The 27,834-nt window shown below is 32.5% G+C and overlaps 1 protein-coding gene across 6 annotated transcripts in view; it reads right to left on the reverse strand.

The window, feature by feature from the left end:
• Nucleotides 1-27,834, reverse strand: part of SHROOM2 (shroom family member 2) — a 217,735-nt gene that overhangs the window by 107,334 nt on the left and 82,567 nt on the right. For all 6 annotated transcript variants that reach the window (XM_074300031.1, XM_074300033.1, XM_074300034.1 and 3 more), the window contains exon 2: nucleotides 5,013-5,164. In XM_074300031.1, coding sequence (XP_074156132.1) covers nucleotides 5,013-5,164 — 152 coding nt within the window. The remainder of the gene's footprint in view (nucleotides 1-5,012; nucleotides 5,165-27,834) is intronic.

The following is a 27,834-nucleotide window of genomic DNA, read 5'->3' on the forward strand; positions in this document are numbered from 1 at the left end:
TTCTCAAAACTTATAGTCTATTAACAAGCAGATGAAAGAATCTCCAAGTCATTATTAAGAAAAAAAAAAATTTAAACCTCACATTCGGAATATTGGCAAAAATCACAAAGATGAAAATATTCAATGATGAACAGATTATAGAAATATAGGCACACTAACACTGTTGATGGATCAATAAAGTAAAACAATCATTCTACAAAGGAATTTGGAATTATTCAAATAAAGTGATAGAAAAGTCCATAGTTTGACCCAAAAATTATACTTTTACACACCTATCCCAAGTGGGTCATTGATCAATTATGTTGTTATTGTTACTAACAAAAAAAGAAAAACTCCTTAAAAAACATTTGAAAATGAATGTACAGAGTACAAGCTTGACACCAAAGAAGAGATGTGAGAAAACACTTACCCCAATTCCTTTGCCTAAGTGGGGTTCCCACAAGTATATAATATCTAATTTATTGTGAGATATTTTTAGATGCATTGGTGAATTTTATTGATTTGCCCCCTTCCCCCTTTCTCTTTAAAATTCTTTATTATGTGAAATAGTTATCTAGAAGTAAGAAGGGAAATTTAGGCAATGCAAAAAAAAAAAAAATAGGATAATTTATTTTTAAAATAAAAAGTAGGAAGAGAGCATCAAAAGTCTTTATTACTTATCTTGCTTTAATATAATGATGCCCTCAAGGGGACAGGAGTTACCTTCATTCTGTACTAAAATGACCCTAGACTACTGTGCTTTTAGTTCTTGTGCTCTTGTCACTCAGGTATCAGCTGATACTACTTCTCATTTTTTGTTTCCTATCAATATAGGTGTGTTGGAAAGTCAATAGCCAAACTTGACAGAGTCTGAAATTAAATTCTGATTGAGAATCTAAAGAACCTTCCTATGAAGTTAACTGAATATTAATAATTAACATTTAATAGTACTTAATGTTTGCAAAGTGACTTACAGAGAGTATCTTATTTGATGTTTACTATTAGCCTAGGAGAAAAATATTGTAGACATAGTTAGCTCCAGTTTATAAATGTCAAGTGACTTGTGATAAAGTAGCTTGCTCTTAGTTACTAAGTAGTGTACTATGACTGGTGGGCCTCGAGTCTAGATATATTGTCACTCAAAGTCTAGAACACTTTCCACCATACCACCACTGAATTTCATGGTCTTTAGTTCTGAGATTTTGTGACAGCAAGTCACTCCCAGCCTTTATACCAGAGCCTGACCCCCAGTTAAGTGAGACATTTTTAATAGAGCTTTTACTCCTCTCACTGGCCTCAGTGTTAATTTAAGAATACATCACTAACACTGACTTCCAATAGGTTTTCTCAGATTAAAATTATACATTATAAATAGCATTATGCACAAAGCTATTTAAATCTAAGTTTATTTAGAAACAAATGATGGCTTTGTAGATCAAAGTAATCATTATGATGCACTGAAATTTTATATGATAAAAACTTCAATATTTGTGAATCATCTAATTATATTGAAAAACATCTTACAAAAGAATCCATTTTAACATTTTGAAAACTAAATTAGTCTGAGATCTTAAATATCTACAAAGATGGACATTCTGCTCTAATACTTTAAGCTTCTGTTATTTTGTTTAAAATACATAATTTGCAGCATAGCTTAATGACTTCGTAACTCACAAACACCCTCGCTTAGAGGAAACCTATCATATGAAAATCTGGCACCACAATTTAGGAGAGAAAAGTTTTTAAAGTAAGACAGTAACAATATAAGCATATATAAAAAATAACAAACAAGCAAACGGGAAAAAAAAGTTACAAAAAACAGTTACAGAGAACAAGATAGTTAAAAGAAATCTTTACTTTGGTAAAGAAAAAACCTCAAACTATTTTTTAAAGTCTATTATCTTCAAAGGACCAGACAATTAAAGTGTTTGCTTTCCTTTTGTCCTAAAGAACAATAGTTTCTGGTATTATATTTTCAATGTCAAACAAATATTTGTCTTTTACATTTTTAGTATTATAATTGTCATTAATATTTTACAAAAATATTTTACAAAAAATGTTATTAAGGATTTATAACATCTTAAAAATTCAATTTTTAAATTTTTCAGATAGGTTTGCAGTGGGGGGAGAGGGGAGGAGGGGGGAGTTGTTTTCATCATAATCTTTATCCTTCCTATAGCCTAACAACATCCCAGATGTTTTCTTTATTTGTTTTTAAGAAGGTGAGGAAAAGGATAAAGGAAAAAAAAAAAGTCAGGATATAAATAAAATCATCAAGGGGACAAGAGAGAATCCTCTAATTATGTACAATGATCAATATTAGTGCTATACTACCTAAGTTACTACCTCCCCTTCTTCTAGAAGTATAGTTTGTTTGGTGGGGAGGGGGAGTTGTTGGAAGCATTTGTTGTTCTTCCACAAAGCTCTCTTCCAATGCATCCTCAATTTCTTTTTGTCACACAGAGCTGAAAAGGAAACTCATGCTGAAAAGGAAACAGGTTATGTCTGGTAAAGACCAGATGAAAAAAAATAGAGGCTCATAACCAGTAAGATGGCTACTTGGTGATGAAATTTTTGGCTCCAGCACCCCAGGAAACAAAGAAACACAGAGTATTACAATTATTCCTGTTCAGTCTCTTTAGCTTCTAGACTAACAATGGTAAAAAAGCATAAGGTGGGCAGGAGAAAAGAGAAAAGGGTACTAAGAATCACAAAATTTTAAGGTACTCTATACACAAGAATTTAACTACTATATGTTAACAAATGAGTGGATCATGTAGTGAAGGGTTTTAATTCTGACCATCTCAACATTAAACTATAATACAAGAGAAACTTTGGGTCCAGTTTTTCTGTGGAAAGATAAGTTCTAAGGAGCTGATGGAATCGATTATCTCACATTTAGTAATGCTCATAAGTGGTTGAAAAAAGGCCAGCATGGAAATAAATTTTAATAATAAGCACTTCATGATTAACAGTAGAGACACTATTTTTAGATTTTTAATATCACTGTCCCAGATATACTGCATAAACACATAGAAATTAGACTGAAAACAAGTATGGAAGAGGATGGGTATACTACACAAGGAGCTTTCTATCTATCTATCTATCTATCTATCTATCTATATAGTGGAAATGGTACAATTTTAAGGCATTGGGATACCATTTTCAAGGTACTTGAAAATGATAAGACCCCAAAAGCATGCTTTATATATATATATATATAAAATATGCTATATATATATATATATATATATATATATATATACACACCATGTTGAACATATATTGGACTACTGTCATCTAGGGAAGGGAGTGGAGGAAGGGAAGGGAAAATTGCAACACAAAATTTTGCGAGGATTAATGTTGAATTATCCATTCATATGCTTTGAAAAATAAAAAACTTTAATTAAAAAAAAAAGAAAAAATGGATATGATGTTATAAAACATATAATAAATATGAATAAAGTATGATCAGAACAAATTACCGGCTACTATATTCTTATAGTGACCATAAGAGCTAAATCTCTGGACAGCTTAGTATCTAAGCAATATCAAGGAACTGAGAGGAAGGCACACAATATGTTAGGTGAAAGATATAGTAACAAATTTATGAGAGGATGGAGAACAGACAGGTATATATGGGTTACCACTAGGCATTAAGAAAAACATACATATGAGTGAGATCACAAATGTATTTGGTTCTGTCTAAAAACAAAGTGCAAGTATTTTTTTATTACTGAAAAAAGAAACAATCAGGGGGAAAAATGCATCTGGAGGCTGATGCATTCAAGAATAGGGGAGCTAGTTGATAAAGTTATCAAAAAAAAAGAATATAACTTCCCTTCACCCTCTAACCTCCCACCTAAGAACTATTTCTGAAATCCTTCTTTCCCCAGCCCACTGCCAAATGGTCACATGAAAATGTCTCCATTTGACATGAAAATAAATATGAAAAATAGCTTCATTTATAAAATTTCACAATTTATCAATTCTGTAAAAGCACACAGAGATACTTTCCACAAATGCTTTGAATGAATTGATAACATAAGAATTGTGCAGTGGAAACAAATTCCTTCAAAAAACAAATTCCCCCTCCCCAAAAAATCTAACAACAAAAAATACAAACCCTTCTCAGGGTCTAGAAATAACATTTGAATTCTGTTTATAGGCATTATTTCCATACTTCTATATCCTAGCTTCTGTCAAAAATCGAGTTCATGGAAACAGACAGCTTTATTTCCTTTGAAAATTGGCTTAATAGAGAAATCTTTTATTACTAAAAATAGCTCTAATTAGCGGCTTGCAGCATAGCTGATATATTGTGAAGGGAAGGCAAACCAAAAATATAACAGCCTGCCACCTTGTGTGAATAATATGCTATTGCAAATCTTTTTCTAGGGGATCTATTGGTATATTTAGCTTTCTTTCTTTACCAAGTAAAATTATATGCAAGACTAAAAAAAACCAAAAAATAACAATTCAGGAATATTAAATTTCATGCTGATGCTGATAAATACTACATAGATAATGATGCTGATTAGAGATTAACAACATGATGGCTCATTGCTTGGATTTTGATAGCTAAGAGAGAATATAAATATTGTTTCTGTTCTCCCAGATTGATTCTTTTATGAAGGCAAGCCTCATTTTGCCTCATTTCTTACCTAGGCTTCACTGAATGGGAGTTTCCTCTGACAAATGGAGACCCGGAAAAAATCTTAGCTTAAAAATGCCAAGTCCTCCCATTGCATCCAGGGCCATCACCAGTTGAGGCAGAAGGACCAACAACCTCAACATGATAAGCTTGATTGACAGGTGGAGTATGTAATTTCAAGGTTTTCTTTTTGAATTCTAATTACAGACTTCCAAAAGTACAGCAAACTAGCGTGAGGTCCAAGACTATTTTAATGAAATAGAAATTAGGGTTTAATATTTAATTTGTTTTTCTTCAAAATGCTTTGTCATTGACTTGAAAACGGTTAAACCAGGGATGAAACATACATAAATCTTAGCATTACTACATGGGATCTTACCTTTTTACTACTAGCTTTAGGGTCTTATGTGAACCCTTCACCAAACAAATTGCCTCCTGTCTAAATCCTGAGAGTCCTACATCATTGATGCCCACAATTTCATCTCCAGCTAGTAACTTGTCAACAGCTGCTGCTTTACTTCCTTCTTCAATCTGAAAAACAACAACAAATATCACATCAGTCTATTATTGTCATATGATTAAATAAATTAAGTAGACATATTAGGGTATTTATTTACTAGATGTTCAGAGGTTATTCTTTTAAAAAATAAGGAAATATATAATTACTTTACTTTTATAATAAGTCTGAGCCAGACCTGTTACTTATCAAATGATTGTTATTTCAACCCCATACAGTAGCTTCACCAAATGAAAAGCATTATTCCCCATCAAGTAGCAGCAAGGTGCACAGAGTCCTGGACCTGGAATCAGGAAGACTCAAATCCTGGTCCGAATGTGACCTCAGATATTTACTATCTGGTGACTCTGGGCAAGTCCCTTAACCCTGTTTGCCTCAGTTTCCTAATCTGTAAAATGAGCTGGAGAAGGAAACAGCAAATCACTCCTGTATCTTTGCCAAAAAACTCCAAACAGCTAAACAATTTAGCAGCAACAAGAATTCCATACTGAATTCTCTTTCCTTTCATCAGTTTCCTGGTCAATGTCTAACATTGGTCAGTTGGGGAAAAACAAAAGGGTAGACTGTAGATCCAGTCCAGTGCAAGCTATTACCACTACTGTTGGGTCTAGTTTTTCTTTTCTACATACTATATAGCACTCACTCACACACTGCCCTGTCTGCCTGACTAACATTTGGGTATATTACTGTTGTTCACCACCATGAACCACCATTAAGTTATAAGCTTCTTGAGCATTGAGGAAAATGTCACATCTCGTTTGGTATTGAGCATCTGACAGGCACTTATATACTCACTGGCCTGATTAATTCTTTAGAAACTCACTTCTTAAACTATCACCATCCTAGTAGAAGCTATTACCTCATGTCTGAACTCTTATAATAGCCTTAGGGTCGGTCTCCCTTGTCTCACAGTCCAACCTCCAATCAGCTGCCAAAGTTTTCTTCCAATGGCATATCTGCCTATCCCCTTGGTTCAGAAACTCCAGTGGCTCCTATTACCGCAAGGATAAAGCATAAAATCTCTTTTAAAGCCCTTCACAACCTGACCCTCCTATCTTTCTGATCTTTATACACCTAACCCACCTGCTTCTAATCTATTCTCCATTCCAATCTTTTCTTACTGAGTCACTAAAGTAGAATTCCTAAAATACAGTTCCAGTCATCTTGCCCCAACTACTCAACAACCCAATGGCTTCCTATTGCTGCCAAAAGCAAATATAAAATACTCAGTTTGGCATTCAAAGCCCTTCGTAACCTATTTCCAGTCTTCTACTTTACTCCCTTTACTCCCCAACACACACTCTTTGATCCAACGACAAGACCCTCCGTGATATTCCACAAACAAGACATTCCATCTCTCAGCTCTGGATATTCTCTCTAATTCTTCCCCATAATGTCATTGGCTTCCTTTTAGGTCCCAACTAAAATTTTACCTTTTACAGAAAATCTTCCCCAATCTCTCTTAATTCCATTTTTATTATTTCATATTTGTATGATATAAAGTTTTCTTTGCATATATTTGTTTGCTTGTTGTCTCCCCCAAGAGATTGTAGTGTAGAGATCTCTAGTACTTCCCTAGCACAAGTAGGCACTTAATAAATGTTTACTGATTGACTGAATATATACTCTTCACTGACTTGACTGAAAATATACTCCCTTCACATATACTCTATAATCCAGTGATAAGGTCTCCTTGCTGCTCCTCCCAAGACAGTTCACATCTTCATGGGCTATCTCCTGTGTCGGGATTCTTTTCCTCTTCATTTCATCTCCTGACTTCCCCAGCTTTAAGTCTCAGCTAAAATTCTGCCTTCTACAAAAAAGCTTTTCCTGGTCCCTTAACCCCCATCTCCTCCCCCTCCCCCAGGTCTACAGTCTTCCCTCTAAGATTATCTCCCATTTAGTGTATGTGTGTTTGTGTGTATCTCTTGTACCACTGATGCTTTGTGAACTATTTAAGGAAGTTAGGGTAAAATGAAAATTGCTATGTTTCACAGTAGTGAATCTGGGAGATTAAGCAAAATGTTCTGCAGGTCATCACATTTACCTAAAACTTCTAAATAATCATTAAGTCCAAAGCAATTAAAAACTTGTATTTTAACAAAGCAATCAATAATACATTTTAATCCTAAAAAATATACTAATAGCCTGGTATAGGTATAGATATAGAGATTTGGTCATTTCTCAGTGACGTCTTGATTCTCTGCAACTCTGTTTGGGTTTTTCTTGGCAAAGAAAAACCATTTCCTTCTCCAGATCATTTTATAGATGAGAAAAGTGGCATAAACAGGTTTAATGAATTGTCAAAGGTCACACAGCTAATAAATATATGAAGTAAGATTTGAACTTAAGAAACTGAGTCTTCTTGACTTTAGGCCCAGCATAGATATAGACACACAGATATGTAAAAAAAAATAAATAAATAAAAAACTTTTCAATCAACCTCTAGCTCTAAGAGTCTCAAGTTAAGTCCAAGATGAAAATAATGACTTTTTTTAGTTCAAAGTTTCTATCAGGACAATATGGAACAAAGATATACTCAGACTGAAAAAACAGGATGAGTCAAAAGGACAGGATGCATCACAAGCCAAGACAAACTAAAAGATAAAGCTGAGGTTTGTATCAAGGAAAGCACACATTGCTAACCATCCCTGTTCCTGTAGTGAGCACAGAATAAGTTTTTGGACTATGCCCCAGGACTCTTTTCTCCTCCAGGTTCTATTCCTACATGTCCAAATATCTACATTTCTATTTGGATATTTCAACAATTCCTAAATGTGTGTAAAATTTTAAATTCTATTTGGATATTTTAAATAATTTTAAATTCTATGTGTTTAAATTCTATTTGGATATTTCAACAATTCCTAAATGTGTGTAAAATTTCTTGATGGAATCCAATCTGGCCTTGACAATGTCTGGCATATAGTAAACATTTAATAAATCCCTGATGAATGAAAACTGAATAACTTTTTCCTCAAAACTTATTTCCCCTCCAGTCTTCACCATACTCATGTCAATTCTCAATCTCCTCAGGAGTAATTACTCTTTCTCCTCTGGTCACTCACCAAATGCAATCATTTCTTCCTTTTTATTCAATCTTGCATCCATCGCTTCCTTTGCATTTGCAATCCCACTCTAATCTAGCTCCTTTATCACTACACATTTGGATTACTAAAAGAGATTTCCTGGTTATACAAACCTTTTCCAGATATAGTAAAAAAACAAAACAAAACAAAACAAAACAAACAAACAAAAAAAAAAAAAAACAAAACCACTGATTTGATGTCATACTAATTAAGTTTAAGTTTAGTTCTCCCAATTACTAACTATATGATACTGGACAATGATAATAACAACAACAACAAAAGCAATAATGATAATAGTTCAAATCATTCAGCCCTTCAAAGTTTAAAATATATTATCTAATAGTAGGGACTTAATGTTTATTGGATGAATGAGTCACTTTCTTCTTGGAATTTTGATATCTATTCTTTTTCATACCAAAAAACACAATTTCCTTGTAATAAAAAAAAAAAGGAAAGCTTAATTGGATTAACACATAAATAACTGGCAAAATGTGTATGTGTATATATCTATAAACACATATATGTGTATATACATATATTATTTAATATAAAATAAGAAATATATTATCTAAAAGAAAATCAATCTTATTTATAAAATAAATAAATTAAACTAGATTATCTCTAAGGGTCCTTCTAGCTACATGATTTGATAGTACTTTTATTTAAGCAATCTTGTAAATTGCTTCCTGATGAAGCTTCCAACATGAAATTGAATGCTTTAAAACCTTCTGTAGACACCCATTTCTTCCTTAGGGTCTCTAATTTCTTTTCCATTAATTTATTATCCACTACTTCCAATTTAAGTCAAGTTAATAAGCAAAACTAGTTCCCACTCTCAGATCAGTTTGATATGGGAAACAAAAGTAAACAATTATATACAGACAGGATAAATTGATCATCTCAGTTGTGGAAAGCACTAAGATTAAAGAAGACTGGCAAAGCCAAAAACATAAAAAAAAAATAAAAATAAAGAAAAGAAAAAAGAAAATACATTGCTATTTTTCTTTGCAACTTCAAACTGGAGTTCTCTTGACAAAGATTCAGGATTGGTTTGCTATTTCTTTCTCCAGATCACTTTATAGATGAGAAAAGTGAGGTAAATGGTTAAATAACTTTTAAGTGTTTTTAGACTACAGGCCAGGCACTCTATCTACTGCATTACTTAGCCAGATGAGTGCCAATAAAAATTGTTCATGTATTCAATTTCACAAGGTATATTTAATTATTTAAGATGTTGGTAACTGCTTTTAAATATTGTTTCACAATTTTAAAGTGTTTTAAATAATTAAAAATATAAAACATAATTCCAATTTAAGAAATATTTAACAAATTAAGGGGGTTCATTATCAGTACCAATTGGAATCTGGCTATATACTCCATTTTGGTCCACAAGAGATCTTTCTTCTTCTTAATTCCTATAGTCCTCATTTAGCATATTTATCACTCATCAACACAGTGTTGCCTATTAATTTTTCACATATATGTCTTAATCTTCCAGCTAGACTGTAACCTTTTTAAAGTCAGGAATCATGTACAACTTATTTTCATTAACTGCCACAGTACCTAAAACAATCAAATGTTCATTCTAACTGTTCAATAAATATTTACTGAAAGAATCTATTCAAGTCCCAAGTCCATCAAAGTTTAGGGCCCAAATTTTTGAAAGTTTCTAAAATTCCACATTCTCCAACCTTGGTTATGAAGATGAACCTGACTCTACAATTTACAGAAATATTAACAGTTCTCAAATAACAAAATTCAATGCACAGAATTTCATAGGAGCAAAATAAAAATTAATAAAAAGCATTCAAATTCCAAACAACCAAAATATAAATGTTTGGCATAGGATAAAGCTGATTTTCCAAATCTAGATATCAATTAACCAAATGCAATGCAAATAATGCTAGAATCTGACTTTCCTTTTGTATGTCATATAAACAAATTAGAAAATATTAAATATGCTTCTACCTTTTATCCCTCCCCCCCAAAAAATCTAGGACTTATGAGAAGAAATACAAAAATTGGTAATGTTCACTGCAGGCACTGGGATTAGAAGGGAACCTGGCATATCCAATATGAAAAATCTTAAGTCTAGAATCTGACACTAGCTTTCCTTTTTCTTATAATATTAAATCACTTGGCTCATCAAGAAGCAATACCACGTACAGTGTTAAGCATCTATGGAGCACTCAAATATTTGTTGATGATGAAAACAAGGTCTGGGAAACAGGCCAAAGTCCAGAGTGGGATTTCAACATCAAGTTATTCATTCTGTACAGTACTCTGAAGAAAGCAGGGGATTTAACACCATCATTGAGGACTTATTTTAGGTAATCAAAATAAATGGAAAACATAATTAACTAAAATGTAATACTTAATTTGCTAAAGGAATTAGAATTAAGAGTTTATATTAGCATATAATTTTGTTTAAATTATTTTAAAGGAAAAAGACCTAAATCATATTAGGAAATTCACTACAATTTTCAATTTTCCTTGACCTAACCTTTATTAAATAAACATCTATAATGTAGCTACTATTTACAAGGCAATGTGTACTGAGTACTTTCACTAAAAATATCCTTCAAGGATGTACGACATAATAATCTAATACAGAGAAAAAGAGAGGGAGGGAAGAGAAGAAAGGGAGAGAGAATTACTAAATTAATAACAAAAACCCTTAGGAATCTAAGAAGCACCAGCATTTGAAACTACTGATTTTGTTTTCTTGACACTTAACAAATATTTGTTGAATATTTTATTGTTTTTATTTATTTTATTGTTTTATTTTATTTGTTGAATATTTTAAATTCAACTTCTTCAGTATATCAGTGAACCTATGATGGTTGGTAAATTCTCTGTTAGTGTTAATCAATGCCCATTCTTTTACCTTCCCATCCTATAAGATTCTTCTCCATCTTCTCCCATTGAGCTTCCCTATTAGATATCTCTAACCAAGAAGCTAGCAGTCTGTTTTATTATGTGAAATATACCCAATAAATTTCATAATTCAAATGCAGTTATCTTGTAAATATTTCATTTTTTCCTCCTATAACTAGGATACAAAGCTAATTCCAGCTGACTGTTTAAAAATCCTTATTAGAATATTCATAAAGACTAACAAAGTTTATTATGCTCCAAAATTTCTGCTATAATTCAACTGCCTTCAACTGGAACTAAGAAGGCAGAAAAAGTCTTTTAAATCTTGGTCCTTTCACAAAATTCATTAATAAGCACTAAGTATCTATGTGCCGAGCACTGTGTGAAGTACTGGAGATACAGAGACAAAAATGTCCCTGCTCTGAAGGGCCTTACATTCAATCAAGAAAGACATAATATACATAGATATTTATCTATAAATAAAACTAATAATAATATCAAGTAAACTTATGGCTGTCTCTTGAAAATGAAGCTCTGTATTTCTGCATTCAAAATAAATAATATTGCTATAATGTAAGTTAACAAACAAACAAACAAAAAAGGAAACAGATTTATAATTTCACAGCTAGTAAGCAAGTTGAGAGGTTAAAAAGGAGGTGGTGGAAAAAGAACGGGCCCGACTACATAGCCAGCAGGTGGCACCATTGGACTTAGACAGCTTAGTTGCTTGGAATATTTTAAAATAAGGTTTAAGGAGGTGAAGAAAAAAGGAAGGAAATAAAGTACTGTTTTCAATCACGTTACAAATATTATATCATTTGGTGCTTTTAACAACCCTGGGAGGTGGATGCTATTATTATTCCCATTTTATAGTTTACAATAAAATGATTTATAAGAGTTTACAGAGGCTGAATGATTTGCCCAGGGTCACAGAGTCTGAACTATTTGATCTCAGGATTTCTTAACTCCAAATCAAGCTCTTTATCTCCTGAATCACTTAGCTATTGATAACTGTCCACTACACAATGGAAATATTATTCTGGTTGCCATCGATATGCTGTTCATTGTGAATTGCTTCTTCTGGACTAGGTCCCTTCCTAACTCCCTAACTTTACCAACTTTTTAGATCCCATCCTCCTTTCCTTCACCTGTCTCCAACTTTTAAATACAGTCCCTTCACTCACAACCGCAGCTAAACCACCTTGATCAGTCCATGTGTCCCTCACAAAATAAGGACTCTTCGTAGTTATGGAAAAAAAATTATTCAGTTATGTCTTGCAGAATATCTAAACTGCTTTTCTCTAAAAGAAACCCATTTCATTTTTATAAAATGAAAGCATTTAAATAGATGTGGAAATACATACTAAATAAATCAAATAAGTTTGTGTTTAGGATTAATTCTTCGGAACTTTAAATCATAGATCAAAGCAATGACTTATAGGATTTTTTGTTCATTTTTTTTAAAAGCTTTTTGGTAACCACTTGGATATTCAATTTAGTTTAAAACTGTTAAAATGTTTTAAGGGGAGGGAGTTTACTGATCTAATTTCTTCTGTGTGTGGAACTCCCAGTTTGGACAAGTAACACCTCTCTCTCTTATAGTCTAAATCAAGGGTACTGAAGTATTTGCATTTCACATACAGCCCCCCACAACCTAGTGAAGCTTTTATAATAAAAACAATTCCTTGAAAAATAGAATTAGTAAAATGGAAAATGAGAACAACTCCTTAAAAACAGAATTGGGGAAGGATTTGGGAAGATGGAGGAGTAAACTGGTAAATTTCAAGTTTCCCCCACAAATAGAATAAATTTGTGCTTCAGAGCAAACACAGACTGGTGAAAAAAGATGATTTGGAATAAAACAGGTCCTCCAGGTACAATCCAACAAGATCTAAAAAGTGACCTGGATTAACCAGTCTTTAAGACTCCTCCAGGCTAGCTCCACAGAAACACCAAGTGGGGAGCCCTGGGGCTACCTGATTGTGGCTGGAGTCTCAGCAGAAACCACAGAGACTTTCACCTCCTATTTGTGGAGTCAGGGTTTGAAGAAAGATCAAGTGAACCTCAGCTGATTGGAAATGCCAGGCTCAACTGTGCTGCTGAGACAGAGAAGGAACCAGCCCACCTGGTGAGTGCAGAGGCAGTGGGGCAGAGACGCTGTTGGGTGTGGGCACCTGCAGGAGTGGGAAGCTCTTGGTTTGGGTTCCAGGTCAGAGGGGAAAACTGAATTGAAGCCAGAGGCACTATTCCCCACCCCATGATTAAAGGTGATTATACTTCTCCTTTAAAAAAACAACAATAAAAAAACCCTGCTTCTACCTTGAAGAGTAATATTAAATGGCTCCCCCCTCAGAGAGACTTTATAAAAGAACTCAAAATAGAATTTAAAAGTCAAATGAGAAAGACTGAGGAAAAATGTTTAAAAATTAAAAAATCATCCAAGAAAATTATGAAAAAAAAAGTTACCCAATTAGAAAAGGAGATAAGAGTCTTAAAGAAGAAAAGTTTTTTGAAAAGAAAAAGCCAGTGGAACTGTAAGAGACCAATAAATAATAAAACAGATTACAAAGAATGAGAAAATAGAACAGAATATGAACCTTTTATAAGAAAAATGATAAATCTGGAGAACAGATCAAGAAGAGGAAAATATAAGAATAATTGGACTACCTAAAAGGTGTGACCAAAGAGAACCTTGATACAATAATGCAGGAAATAATCCAAGAAAATTGTCACACAGGAATATTATTGCCAAATTTCAAAACCATCAAAGATAAAATTTTGCAAGAAACAGGGGGGGGGGGGAGAGAAACAATTCAAATACACTGGAATTACAATTAGAAATGTACAAGACTTATCAGCAGCTACAATAAAAGACTGTATGTCCTGAAATCATACCTAACAACAATGAAAAGCTCTAGACCTGCAAAATTATCTGTAATTATCTGTAATTTTAAATGAGAAAAAAATGGACTCCAATGACCTTGTAGATTTTCAGGACTTTCTATCAACCAAACCTGAACAGCAAATTTAACATATAAAAGCCTAATATCAGAGATCAATTTCAAGAAACTCAATATGGACAAAATGTTTTAATATGGGAAACGAATACAATATGTTTTAAGATTCACATTAGCAATATGGTAGCTCAAAAGAAAAACTGACAGTTATGGTAAAAATAATATTCTTTACAAATGAGATGCAGAGGAAAAATAGACACAGAAGAAGGGAGGAGGGCTTGTATTTTTGAAAACCTTCCCACATCAGGAGTGGCTTACATAGTACCCTCCAAAATGTATAAAGAAATAAAAAGGGAGGCATGAACAAAAGGGGAAGCAAAGGAGGAGGGAAGAAAAGAAGGAAAGGGGATCTTTGGTTAGGGGGAGGTTGAGTAATAGCAAGGCAAATTATGGAGCATTATTAAAGCAAAGAGTCATTAGGGATAGGAAAAGACAGGAGGGGAGGGGTTCTACATATATATATATAAATAATCCCTCCTGATGTTTTGCTGGACATATGATAATGCTGCTTTTATTTTGCTTTATTTTGTTCTGTATTCCTTTACTGTTTTTCTTTTTCTGTTTTTCCAAATAAAATAAATTTTTAAAAAATAGAATTGGTGAAATGGAAAAAAATCCAATTAAAAAAAATCAACTTGTACAGTCAAAAATTCTAAAGGAGATTGACTCAGTCAAACAAAACTAAAAAAGAAAAGAAAAAAATAGAAGAAAATGTAAAATACCTCCTTGGAAAAACAACTGACTACAAAACAGATGGAGAGACAATCTAAGAATTATTGGACTCTCTGAAAATCACAATAAAAAAGACCCTGGGCAACATCTTTCAAGAAATCATCAAGGAAAACTGCCCTGATATCTTAGAAGCAGAGGATAAAATGGTCATTGAAAGAATCCTCTGATCTCCTCCTGTAAAGAACCCTAAAATGAAAATACCAAGGAATAATGTAGCTAAATTCCAAAATTATCAGATAAGGAGAAAATACTGCAAGCAGCCAGAAAGAAATAATTCAACTATCAAGGAGCCACAATCAGGATTACTCAGGACCTAACAGCTTCCATTTTAAAGGATTCAAGGGCCTGGAACAGGATATTCCAAAGGGCAAAGGAACTTGGACTGCAGCCAAACGACAACTACCCAGGAAAACTAAGATTGTCTTTTATGGGGAAAAAAATAGACATTTAATAAAAAAGGGAGTTTTCAATTATTTTTGATGAAAAGATCAGAGCTGAACATAAAATTTGATAAGGCAAAAAGTGAAGGAAAAAAGAAAAAAAAGAAAAAAAAATTGTCGTTTTAAAGGTTAAAATATTTACATCCCTAAGTAGGAAGGTGATAACTCTTGAGAACTGTTTCTTTGTTAGGGACATACTTAGAGGGTATAAGTATAAATTGACTTTAATGTGATGATAATAAAAAAGAAACTAGATTCCAATAGAGCAGTAATGATTTGAACCAGCTACACCCAGTGAAAGAACTCTAGGAGATGATTATGAACCACTACATAGAAATCCCAATCCCTCTATTTTTGTCCACCTGCATTTTGATTTCCTTCACAGGCTAATTGTACACTATTTCAAAGTCCAATTATTTTTATAAGCAAAATAATTTTGGACATGCATACATATATTGTATTTAATTTATACTTTTAACATATTTAACATGTATTGGTCAACCTGCCATCTGAGGGAGGGGGTGTGGGGAAGAAGGGGAAAAATTGGAACAAAAGATTTGGCAATTGTCAATGCTGTAAAATTACCCATGCATATATCTGATAAATAAAAAATATAACTTAAAAAAAAATGAAAAGAAAAGAAACTAGAGGTGGAAAAGGGATTGTACAGGAAGAAGAGGAAAGGGAAGTTAAAATGGGGTAAATTACAACACATTAAGAGGCAAAAAAAAAAAAAAAAAAAAAAAAAAAGGATGTATTACAGCTGAGGGAAAGAAGGGAAAGGGATGAGTACTGCTTGAAACTTAATCTCATAAGATTTAGTTAAGAAAAGGAATATTATATACACTTGGTTTGGTATAAAAACTTATCTTACCCTATAGGAAGTAGAAGGGAAAAGGAGAAAGGAAAAGGGGAAGCTAAAAGAAGGGAAAGCAGAAGTAGAAGGGGAAACATAAGAAAGGGAGAAGGGCTAAAAAAAGGAAAAGCAGATTGAGGGAAGTGGTGGTCAGACTGATGAGGAAAGGAGAAAAAAAAGCATAATTTTTTGGGGAAAAGGATGGCAGGAATTACAAAGTTAGTAATTTTAAATGTGAATATGAATGGGATGAACTCTCTCATAAAAGGGAAACAGGTAGCAGAGTGAATTAAAAGCCAGAATTCAATATTTTTTTTACAAGAAACACATTTGAAGCAGAGAGATACATACAAAGTAAAATCTATTTTATATACAAAGTAGAATCTATTATGTTTCAGTTGAAGTGAAAAAATAGAAAGCAAAACTATACTGAAATGTCAACTGCTCTCTATCAGAACTACATAATTCTAACCACAAAATAAACAAGAAAGATATTAAGGAGGTAAATAGAATTTTAAAAGTTAGGTATGACAGACCTGTGGAGAAAGTTGAATGGGGATAGAAAGGAATATTCTTTTTCCTCAGTAGTACATGGAACCTACACAAAAATTGGGCATGTATAAGGGCATAAAAATCTCACAATCAAATGCAGAAAGGCAAAAATAGTAAATGCTTCCTTTTCAGATCATGACACAATAAAAATCATATTCAATAAAGGATCAAGAAAATGTGGACTAAAAACCAATTGGAAACTAAATAATCTAATTCTAAAGAATGAGTGGGTCAAACAACAAATCATAGAAACAATTAACCATTTCATCCAAGAGAATGATAATGAGACAATATACCAAAACCTATAGGATGCATGCAAAGTTGTTCTTAGGAGAAATTTTATATCTCTAATGAGTTATATGAATAAAGTAGAGGAAAGAGAAAATCAATGAATTGAGCGTTCATTAAAAAAAAGCTAAAAAAAATTTTATATGAATTATATATCACATAAATATGAATTTTATATTAAATGTTTATTATATATTCATATTTATAATATATTCATATTTACATATAAATTTTATATTAATAAAGTAGAGGAAAAAGAAAATCAATGAATTGGGCATTCATTTAAAAAAAAGAAAAGCTAAAAAAAAAAAAAAACACATTTTAAAATCCCAAATACGAAATTAGAAATTTTGAAACTTAAAGAGATTAATAAAATCGAAACTAAGAAAACTATGGAATGAATTAACAAAGTTAAGAGTTGGTTTATGAAAAAAAAAAAAAAAACAAAACAAGAACAGATAAACATTTGATTAATTAGAAAAACGAAAGAAAACCAAATGACCATTATCAAAAGGGAATGAAGAGGACATTAAAGCATTTTTTGTCCCATTAAAGCTATTTTGTCCCATTGTATGCCAATAAATCTGATGGATGAATAAAAATGGATGAACATAGACTGCTCAGATTAACTGATGAGGAAATAAACTTCTTAATAGTCCTGTTTTAGAAAAAGCTATTAATGAACTACCTAAAAAAAAAAAAAATCTTCAGAGCCAGATAGATTTACAAGTAAAATTCTACCAAACATTTAAATAATAATTCCAATACTATAGGGGAAGAAAGAGTCCTAATAAATTCCTTTTATTACATAGATATGGTGTTGATACCTAAACCAGGAAAAACAAAATAAATAGATTATAATACAATTTCCCTCATGAATATTGATGAAAAAGATCTTAAATAAAACACTAGAAAAGAGATTACAGCAATTTATCATCAGAATAATATATTATGACCAAGTAAGGTTTATATCAGGAAGGCAAGGCTGGTTCAATCAGAAAAACTATTAGTATAATTGACTATATCAATAACCAAACAGAAATCATATGATTATATCAATAGATGCAGAAATAGATGCAGAAAAGGCACTTGACAAAATATAATACCCTCTTAAAATAATAAGTAGCATCTATCTAAAACCATCAGCAAGCCTTATATATGTAATGGAGATAAACTAGAAGCATTCCCAATAAGATCAGGAGTGAAATAAGGTTGTCTACTATCACCATTACTACTCATTACTATACTATAAATGTTAACTTTAGTAATGAGGGGGAAAAGGAAATTGAAGGAATTAAAATAGGTAACAAGGAAACAAAATAAATCATTGGCATTTCTTTATGTTACTATCAAAGTCCAGCAGCAAGAAATACAAAGAGAAATTCCATTTAAAATAACTGTAAACACTATAAAATGTGTGGGAGTTTACCTGCCAAGACAAAGCCAGGAAATATATGAATACAATTACAATATCAGTCTAAAGAATATCAAGTGCTCGTGGATAGGCTGAGCTAATACAATAAAAATGACAACTCTACCTAAATTAATCTATTTATTCAAAACCACCCCAATCAAATTGCCAAGAAATTACTTTACAGAGCTAGAAAAAAAATAACCAAGTTCATTTGGAAGAACAAAAGGTCAAGAATTTCAAAGGAATTAATGAAAAAAAAAAAAAATTAATGAAAAAAAAAAAATTCAAACAAAGGTAGACTAGCTGTACCAGACCTAAAACTAGTATTAGAAAGCAAAGGTCATCAAAGTCACTACAATAGGTTAGGTATACAAGACAATAGTCAACGACCATAGTAATCCAATGTTTGATAAACCCAAAGACTCCAGCTTCTAGAATAAGAACTCTTAGACAAAAATTGCTGGGGAAATTGGAAAATAGTATTTTTTAATTAATTTTTATAATTATAACTTTTTTTTGACAATACATATGCATAGGTAATTTTTTTTTAACAACATTGTCCCTTGTACTCCCTTCTGTTCCGAATTTTTCCCCTCCTTCCCTCCACCCCCTCCCCTAGATGGCAGGCATTCCCATACATATTAAATATCTTATAGCATATCCCAGGTACAATATATATGTGCAGAACCGAATTTTGTTGTTGTTGTTGCAAAGGAAGAATTGGATTCAGAAGGTAAAGATAACCTGGGAAGAAAAAAAAAAAAAAAAACTCACAGTTTATACTCATTTCCCAGTATTCCTTTTCTGGATGTAGCTGATTCTGTCCATCATTGATCAATTGGAATTGGATTAGCTCTTCTCTATGTTGAAGATATCCACTTCCATCAGAATACATCATCATACAATATCATTGTTGAAGTGTATAATGATCTCCTAGTTCTGCTCCTTTCACTCAGCATCAGTTGATAAAAGTCTCTCCAAGCCTCTCTGTATTCATCCTGTTGGTCATTTCTTACAGAACAATAATATTCCATAACATTCATATACCATAATTTACCCAACTATTCTCCAATTGATGGACATCCATTCATTTTCCAGTTTCTAGCCACTACAAAAAGGGCTGCCACAAACATTTTGGCACATACAGGTCCCTTTCCCTTCTTTAGGATTTCCTTGGGATATAAGCCCAGTAGTAGCACTGCTGGGTCAAAGAGTATGCACATTGATAACTTTTTGGGCATAATTCCAGATTGCTCTCCAGAATGGTTGGATTCTTTCACAACTCCAACAATGCATCAGTGTCCTAGTTTTCCCATAGCCCCTCCAACATTCATCGTGTAATGATATCTCAGAGTTGTCTTAATTTGCATTTCTCTGATCAATAGTGATTTGGAACACTCTTTCATATGAGTGGAAATAGTTTTAATTTCATCATCTGAAAATTGTCTGTTCATATCCTTTGACCATTTATCAATTGGAGAATGGCTTGATTTCTTATAAATTAAAGTCAATTCTCTGTATATTTTGGAGATGAGGCCTTTATCAGAACCTTTAACTGTAAAAATGTTTTCCCAATTTGTTACTTTCCTTCTAATCTTGTTTGCATTAGTTTTGTTTGTGCAGAAACTTTTTAATTTGGTGTAATCAAAATTTTCTATTTTGTGATCAATAATGATCTCTAGTTCTCCTTCGGACACAAATTCCTTCCTCCTCCACAAGTCTGAGAGGTAAACAATCCTATGTTACTCTAATTTATTTATGATTTCATTTTTTATGCCTAAATCTTGGACTCATTTTGATCTTATTCTAAGTATGTGGTGTTAAATGTGGGTACATGCCTAGTTTCTGCCATGGAAAATAGTATTGTAGAAACTAGGCTTTGTCCAATACTTAACACCCTATATCAAGATAAGGTTAAAATGGGTTCATGATTTAGACATAAAGAATGATACTATAATTAAATTAGGAAAATAAGGGATCATTCTAGATCAGTCTACCTCTCAGATCTGTGGAGAAGAAAGGGATTTATGTCAAAGGAGAACTAGAAAACATTATTAAATGCAAAATGGTTAATTTTAATTATATTAAATTTAAAAGAAATTTAAAACAAAACCAATACAAGCCAAAATTAAAAGGCATCAGAAACTGGGGGGGGGGGGGAATTTTACATTCAAGGTTTCTGATAAAAGCCTCATTTCTAAAATATACAGAATTGATTCAAATTTATAAGAATTATAAGTCATTCCCAATTGACAAATGGTCAAAGAATATGAACAAACAATTTTCAAATAAAGAAAGTAAAGCCATTTCTAGTCATATAAAATTATATGATGATCAACTGTGATGGACGTGGCTCTTTTCAATAATCTGGTGATTCAGGCCAATTCCAATAGACTTGTGATGGAGAGAGCCATTTGCTCCCAGAGAGGTGACTATGGTGACTGAATATGCATCACAATATAGTATTTTCACTTTTGTTGTTTGCTTACTTGGTTTTTTCTCATTTTTTCTCTTTCTGATTTTTCCTGTTCAGCATGATAAATGGGGAAATATGTTTAGAAAAACTGTACATGTTTAATCTGTATTGGTTTACTTGTTGTACAAGGGAAGAAGTGTGGAGAGAGAAAGAAAAAATATAGGAACACAAGATTTTGCAAGAGCAAATATTAAAAACTATCTTTGCATGTATTTCGAAACATAAAAAGGTATTTTTATCTGTACAGATGATAACTAATAAATAAATAAAGAAACAAACAAATAAATAAATAAATAATCAATCAATCAATAAATAAATAAATGCATGAACTAATAAATAAATAATAAATAAATGATAATTGAAAAGATAACTAAGAGACAAAGTTAAGGATGGGTGAATAGCTTTTAGGATGAATAAGTCCCAGGAAGTCTCAGCAGAACATGCTGATGCTGATCCAGCAAAAGAAAATATAAAATATGAAGAAACCAACTTAAAAATAAAGCAAAATTTTATATGAATAGATTTGGAAGAAAGACAAGAGAAAAACTAAAGAGAAAAAATGTCAATTTTTAACATTTTTTTAAAAGTTAGCTAAGATTGACCAGTGAGACCCAATAACCATTTACATGCAAAAAATAACCATGAGGTTCCTGCTTAGAAAATACATTTGTGTTTTTTTTGTTTGTTTTTTTTGACAGTTCTTCAAACCACCTTTCCAGCTTTATTTAGGAACACAATTCAAACATACAAGTTTGCTTGCTTATTTTAAGCCAAAAGAGAACCATATGTTCATAAAAAGACATTTTATATCCCTATCATTCCAAAAGTCCAGTGCTCAATTTAAGACTCCAACCAAATAAATCCTAAAACTTCAGAACTGGAAAAGGCTTGGGACTTCATTAGTCCTCTTTGTACCCATAAGAAAATTAAGGTGCTGAGAATATAAGTTTCCTGGAATTACTCAAGGTATTCAACGTAAACCAAGGTTTTTTGACTCCCAAGATCAATGCTCTTGATACATTGATTCTCTTAGATTTAAAAGAGATAAGAGACTCCCACTTTAGGGAGGAATTTTCTTACCTCTAGAAGATTCTTTTTAATTAAAAACAAACAAACACACACACACCACTATATTCTGTGTAGGGCCTAAAAACAGTCCAAGATATAAGAAATACGAATGTTCCCTCTACCTTGGGCAAAGAAAGGTCTTCAATCTTTCACAAACCATGCCTTTAAAGGAAGATGAGCATTATTGTAGCCCTTGAGCTTCCTTAAGAAGGAGCAGGTGTGTAAATGGGGAATACTTTTTCCCAAAGCTCCCTTGCCATGAACTTGAAATTCATTTGTCTTTAAAATGTTTCTCTTTCCCTTTAAATTCAGTATTTTTTTTTCCTAATTAAAATAGAAATAGTCATGCACAAGAAATTTAAGCCTAATCACTAGCAGGGTCTTAAAACAAAAATTTATCAAAGGAGGAGTCTTTCTACAGCATGACTCACTACCTGTATCTCACTCAATTCTGAGTAGTTAGCTTTTTAACTCACATTCCTATGCACACACAGCTTCATAAACAAAGAGGGAGAAAGTTCCAGGAAGTGCTGCGTCATTTGCTATTTGATTTCAAGGTACATGATGACATCTTGTTTTGTCTTTGAAGATATCTACTGTTTCTGCTCTTGAACTAAGGAAAAGATTATCCCATGGAAGTAGGTGCCTCTTTTTTTTTTTTTTGAATCTTTTTTGATTATCTACATGATATTCACAATGATGAGTGGAGGGAATCAGCTAGAAGAACAAAATATTCTTCCATGGAAATAGTCATGACAACTCCAAACCATACTCTAAACCCCCAAGATGTCCTCAAAACAATTTCTATCAGTCATATACATACACCTAAAGGAGCAGAGATCGGAGATTATTAACCTGGAGTCCGTGAATTTCTTTTCCAAGATATTCTTATAAGAATATTTCAGAAATTGTCTTCATTCTAAATCCTATGCCTTTTATTTTATTCATCTAAAAAGTTATTCTGAGAAGAGACCCAAAAGTTTCACTCATCAGATTGGCAAAAAGAGCCACGACTCAAAAAAATATAAAGAACTTCTGACTCTGAGCACTAAAAGGCATGATGGATTCAATGGGCAGAACTTTCCTCAACACTGTAACATAGTCATGACATTTTACATATGCTAAAATATTAATGCTTGCTATGTCTTAAAACTTTGAGCTGTAAGAGCAATACTGAAGTTATTAATATTATCATTTTATTATTATTTATTAAATGGGGACTTAATTAATAGGCATAAGGACTTAATTCATGATGAAAATCATTATTTTAGTAATTCAGACCATTCATATGCCAAGTCTTCTAAATTCTTTCTCTACAGTATCTTCTGTATTCACTTCCTCCTCACCATCTACAAGTCATCTAGGCTACCATCACTTCTTGTCTTGACTCTTACAACAGCCTCCCAATGGGTCTCTCCCATGAGGAAACATAATATACTATACAAAGGAATAAGCTCGGGGTTTATATAAATATAAACTTAGAAAAACTCACTCAAAACCTCTATGTCTCAAGAATTAACATTTATCTCTCAGGGTTGTTGAAGGGATCAAATGAAATAATATTTTTTAAGTGTTTCCCCCCCCTCCTTTTATTCCCACTGAATTTAAGGAGGCAGAGTATTTTGAAATAGGAAGGATAGAAAATGTTGACCCTAGGTAGAAGATGATACAATTAACAGAAATAGATGTTAGAAAGGAACTATTACTCGTTATAGTAAGGCCCTGGATATATTTTAATAAATCTGTGATCTTATTGATGTGGGGATTCCCTTCAACAATACAGACTGCAACCTATTTCCATAAATAGTTCAAAACCAGCCTTCTAATTCCACTTAATAAACCCAAATATGACTCATCTACTGTGAGGATACAGAAATACTTCACTTCCCTCTGTAACTTCTGAGAAATATGAGATTAATATATCATGTATATATCATGTAAATTAACTCACAGCTAGACTTCTAGTTTTCATTAAACCTTATGCTCATCAGTAAATAAAAAGGTTAGACTTAAGATCTCTTTCAACTCTAAATCTGTAATGATCTTAGACTCTTTTGTTATTAAATCTATAAAACTAATTTAAGTCTCCTTATAAATATATTTATTTTGTATTTTGAATATAGTACTTGGACACAGTGTACTATGCAGGAAATAAACTTGACTCATTCAGGAGTGTCTAATTGTGAAAGATCCTCAGGGTACTTCAGATGACAAATCAGACTCATAGTCTACTAAAAGAAAACATGCATATTAAAATATTAAATAAATATTAAAATAAAATTCAGAAGGGATTGAAAACAGGAGAGGAAGACAGATAAAGAAAAAGAAAAACACATAGACAGACAGTGTATGTAATTTCCCCCAGAAACTCCCTCCCTCTGACTAGAGAGAATGAAAGATCACAAAGACTTCCTTTGTGATCCTCCATCATTTAAGCAGATTTCAAGAAATTCAACTTATATAAAATTTATCACCTAGCTGCTTTCCAGGATTTCATGATTTCCAGAAACAAAAACTCCTAAGCCCTCTTCCTCTATAGTACTTCCTTTTGCCCTCATAACCCATCTCCTCTCCTTTTCAGTTTTTTTTAATGTATTTTCTTCCCCTACAAAAATGTAAACTCCTTGAAAATAGGGGATTAATTTTGCCTTTTTTTGTTTCCCTAGACTTAGCACAGTACCTGATATATAATAGCCACTTAATAAATGTTTGTTAACTGTGATTTTATAAGGTAATAGGATGGAAATATATTGAATAAGGATAACTGTGACTAAACAAAAATCAATATTCCTAAAATTTGAAGTAAATGGGAAAAAAATGAATGAGTAAAAAACTCATTCAAATTTATTAAGAATAAAAACCACTGATTTCAGAAAAGCCTGGAGAGACTTATATGAATTGATGCTGAAGTAAGCAGAGGCAAGAGAACATTATACATAGAAACAGTAAAATTATGTGATGATCAGTTGTGATGGATTTGGTTCCATTCTACAATGAAGTAATTCAAGGAAATTCCATTAGACTTGTTATAGAAAAAGCCATTAGCATCCAGAGAGAGAAAATTATGGATACTGAATATAGATCGAAGCATAGTATTTTCATCTTTTGTTGTTGTTGTTATTGGTTGTTTCCTTGATTTTTTCTCATGTTTTTTTCTCTTTTGATCTAATTTTTCTTGAGCAGCATAACATATATGGAAATATGTTTAGAACAATTGCATATATTTAACCTATATCAGATTGCATGCTATTTTGGGCAAGAAGGATAGAGGAGAGAGGGAGAAAAACACAAGGTTTTACAAAGATGAATGCTGAAGACTTATTTTTGCATGTATTTGGAAAAATAAAATATGATTAAAAAAAAAAAGAATAAGAGCCATTCTTCACTGACAAAAGGTCAAAGGAAACGGACAGGTAATTTTAAAAGAAAAAAAAAAATCCAACCTGTCAAATAGTTATATAAAAATATTCTAAATTACTTATGCTTAGAAAAATGCAGCAACTCTAAGGTCCAAACTCATATTTATCAAATTGGCAAAATTGATAAAAAAAAGAAAATTACAAATGTTGGTGGGTTGTAGTAAAGCAATACACTGCTGGTGAAATAGAACTCTGTACCCCAAAATCACCAAACTATGCATATTTTTAATTATGTGATAACAGTAATAGTCCCATACCCCAAAAGAGGGATTTGCTCTTACTATCCTTGTAGATAGTAAGATCCTCCAGATGCTGTGACATGATGCTGACTGCAGCAACCCCCAAGACAACGTAGAACTACCTGCAAACTCAAAGGAGTTTGGATTCTTCACATAAGACCAAATGAAATGAGAAATGTCTTTTGAACAGATTTTGACAAGTACTTGGATGAATATCCCCAAAGACTATGTTTCTTAGTACTTAATATAAGTACAAACACTATAGATAAACAATGATGTGGTCAAGATTAGAAAAAAAGAAAAGGGATTTATATTGCTTCCAAGAAACCACAAAATTCTTCTTATGACAAACTTCCCATGAAAGCAAAAGTTCTTTTTAATACTAACATTTTGCCAGTATTGTTATATGATGTCAAGGCATGGAATACAACTGTCTCAATAGGACTAAAGAGGAGCATCACAAGGATGGCAACAGTAGCTCATATTGGGTAAAAATAATCTGTGGCATATAACATACAAACAAAAAGAATGTCCAAAAAGACCAGTAGTAAAAGAATGCAAATTCTTGAGGGCACCTCACTTCACTGAGCACAAGCAATAAGGTAACCATTTTGCCTTTTTCTAACTCTTCCTTTGAATTATTCTATCATCCAATTTTTTTTTTTTTTTTTTTTTTTTTTAAAGAAGGGATAGATTGGGATTTCCCATTGCTAGAGGAAATTTGTGCGATGTTATTCCTGTTCTGGTTCTGGTCAATTGTTTTGTGTTTCCACTTCCCTAATTTTATTTCTTCCTATATGTCCTAGAAAACCCTTTTCTCTTGATGCTTTTTGGATTTTGTATTATACCTTCTTTGTTGGTGACTGGGTTTTTTTTTTTTTTTTTTATGAGTCTTCTTGTACAAAATGACTAATATGAAAATGTTTTACATGATTGCACATGTATAAATTATATCAGATTACTTATTGTCTCAGGGAAAACGGGAGGGAGGGATAGAACTCATTTTTAAAAAGAATTGTTTTAACATAATTGGGGAAAATAAAATATTATGTTAGGGGTTTTGGTTTTTTTTTTTTTTTAAAGGAAACAGATAGATTGGGATTCCCCATTGCTGGAAGAAATTCTCCAATCAATGAGATCACAGATTCATTTGCGTATCTGAGAAATTTTGAAAGCCAATGTGATGTAGGTATTCCTTGCTTAGTTACATACCATTTACAAACATTCAGTTACACACTAAAGCACAATAAGAACCGAGCTTACAAATAGATTGTCTTTCTAACCAGCAACACATTTAAAGACAAAGCCCATTTTCAGTTCAATGAATAAGTATGTAAGCTAAGCATCCTGCCCTTTTCCAACCCTTTTTTTGACTTGCTACATCACCCATTTTTCTAATCCTTACAGTGGTCCTGGTCCACTGATTTCTGTCTCTACCCTTTGCATCTTATTGCCTTATTTTTCCTGAATACTTCTTAGATATCCTTTTCCCCAGATCATGGTCACTTTTATTTACCTTCCTACTTGGTTCTGGCTCACTATCATGCCCAAATGACTATCTCTCATCCCTGTGTTTGTCAATCAGCCCCATATTTAGAGTATTATGTCTTGAAACTCAAACCTTGACCTCTCTACCAAAGTGCTTTGCAAACCTCAAAGTACTATATAAATGCCAGTTATTTGTCCTTTGTTCTCAGAGGCTCAAGGAAGAGCTGTGCAAAGTCAACAGCCTCACTTTCTCTTTCAGAGCCATCTGGGTCTAGGAGTAAGATATAGATCAAGACAAGTAAAGATGGCTCTGAATGAAATAGAACAATGAACAGAAATGCTAGTTATTATTTAGCAATATACCGGTGATAGTGCTCCACTCTTAATACCATAACACAGTAGTTTCCTGCCAAGAATGTTTTTAGAAGCTTCTCAACATTTGAACATCAGGTACAGATCACATTAGGGATTCAGGATACCAAAAAAGATTCTAAAGTATCCTAACTGGCAAAAACTTTCATTTTCATGGTTTAGCTTTTAGATCCCCAATTAAGATATTTGAATACACATCTAAACTGCAGACACTAAGCAGGAAGGTTGTTAAGAGCTATATTTTTGCCTCCCAACTACTTAATACAGTGCCTTGAACATAATCATTAATAAATGTCTAATGAGTAAAGGACATATAATGGGGGAGGGGGAGTAGACACAGAGAATGAACAAAACAGTGCT

This window comes from Sminthopsis crassicaudata, chromosome 3 (assembly GCF_048593235.1).
Source record: "Sminthopsis crassicaudata isolate SCR6 chromosome 3, ASM4859323v1, whole genome shotgun sequence".
NCBI classification, from domain to species: domain Eukaryota; kingdom Metazoa; phylum Chordata; class Mammalia; order Dasyuromorphia; family Dasyuridae; genus Sminthopsis; species Sminthopsis crassicaudata.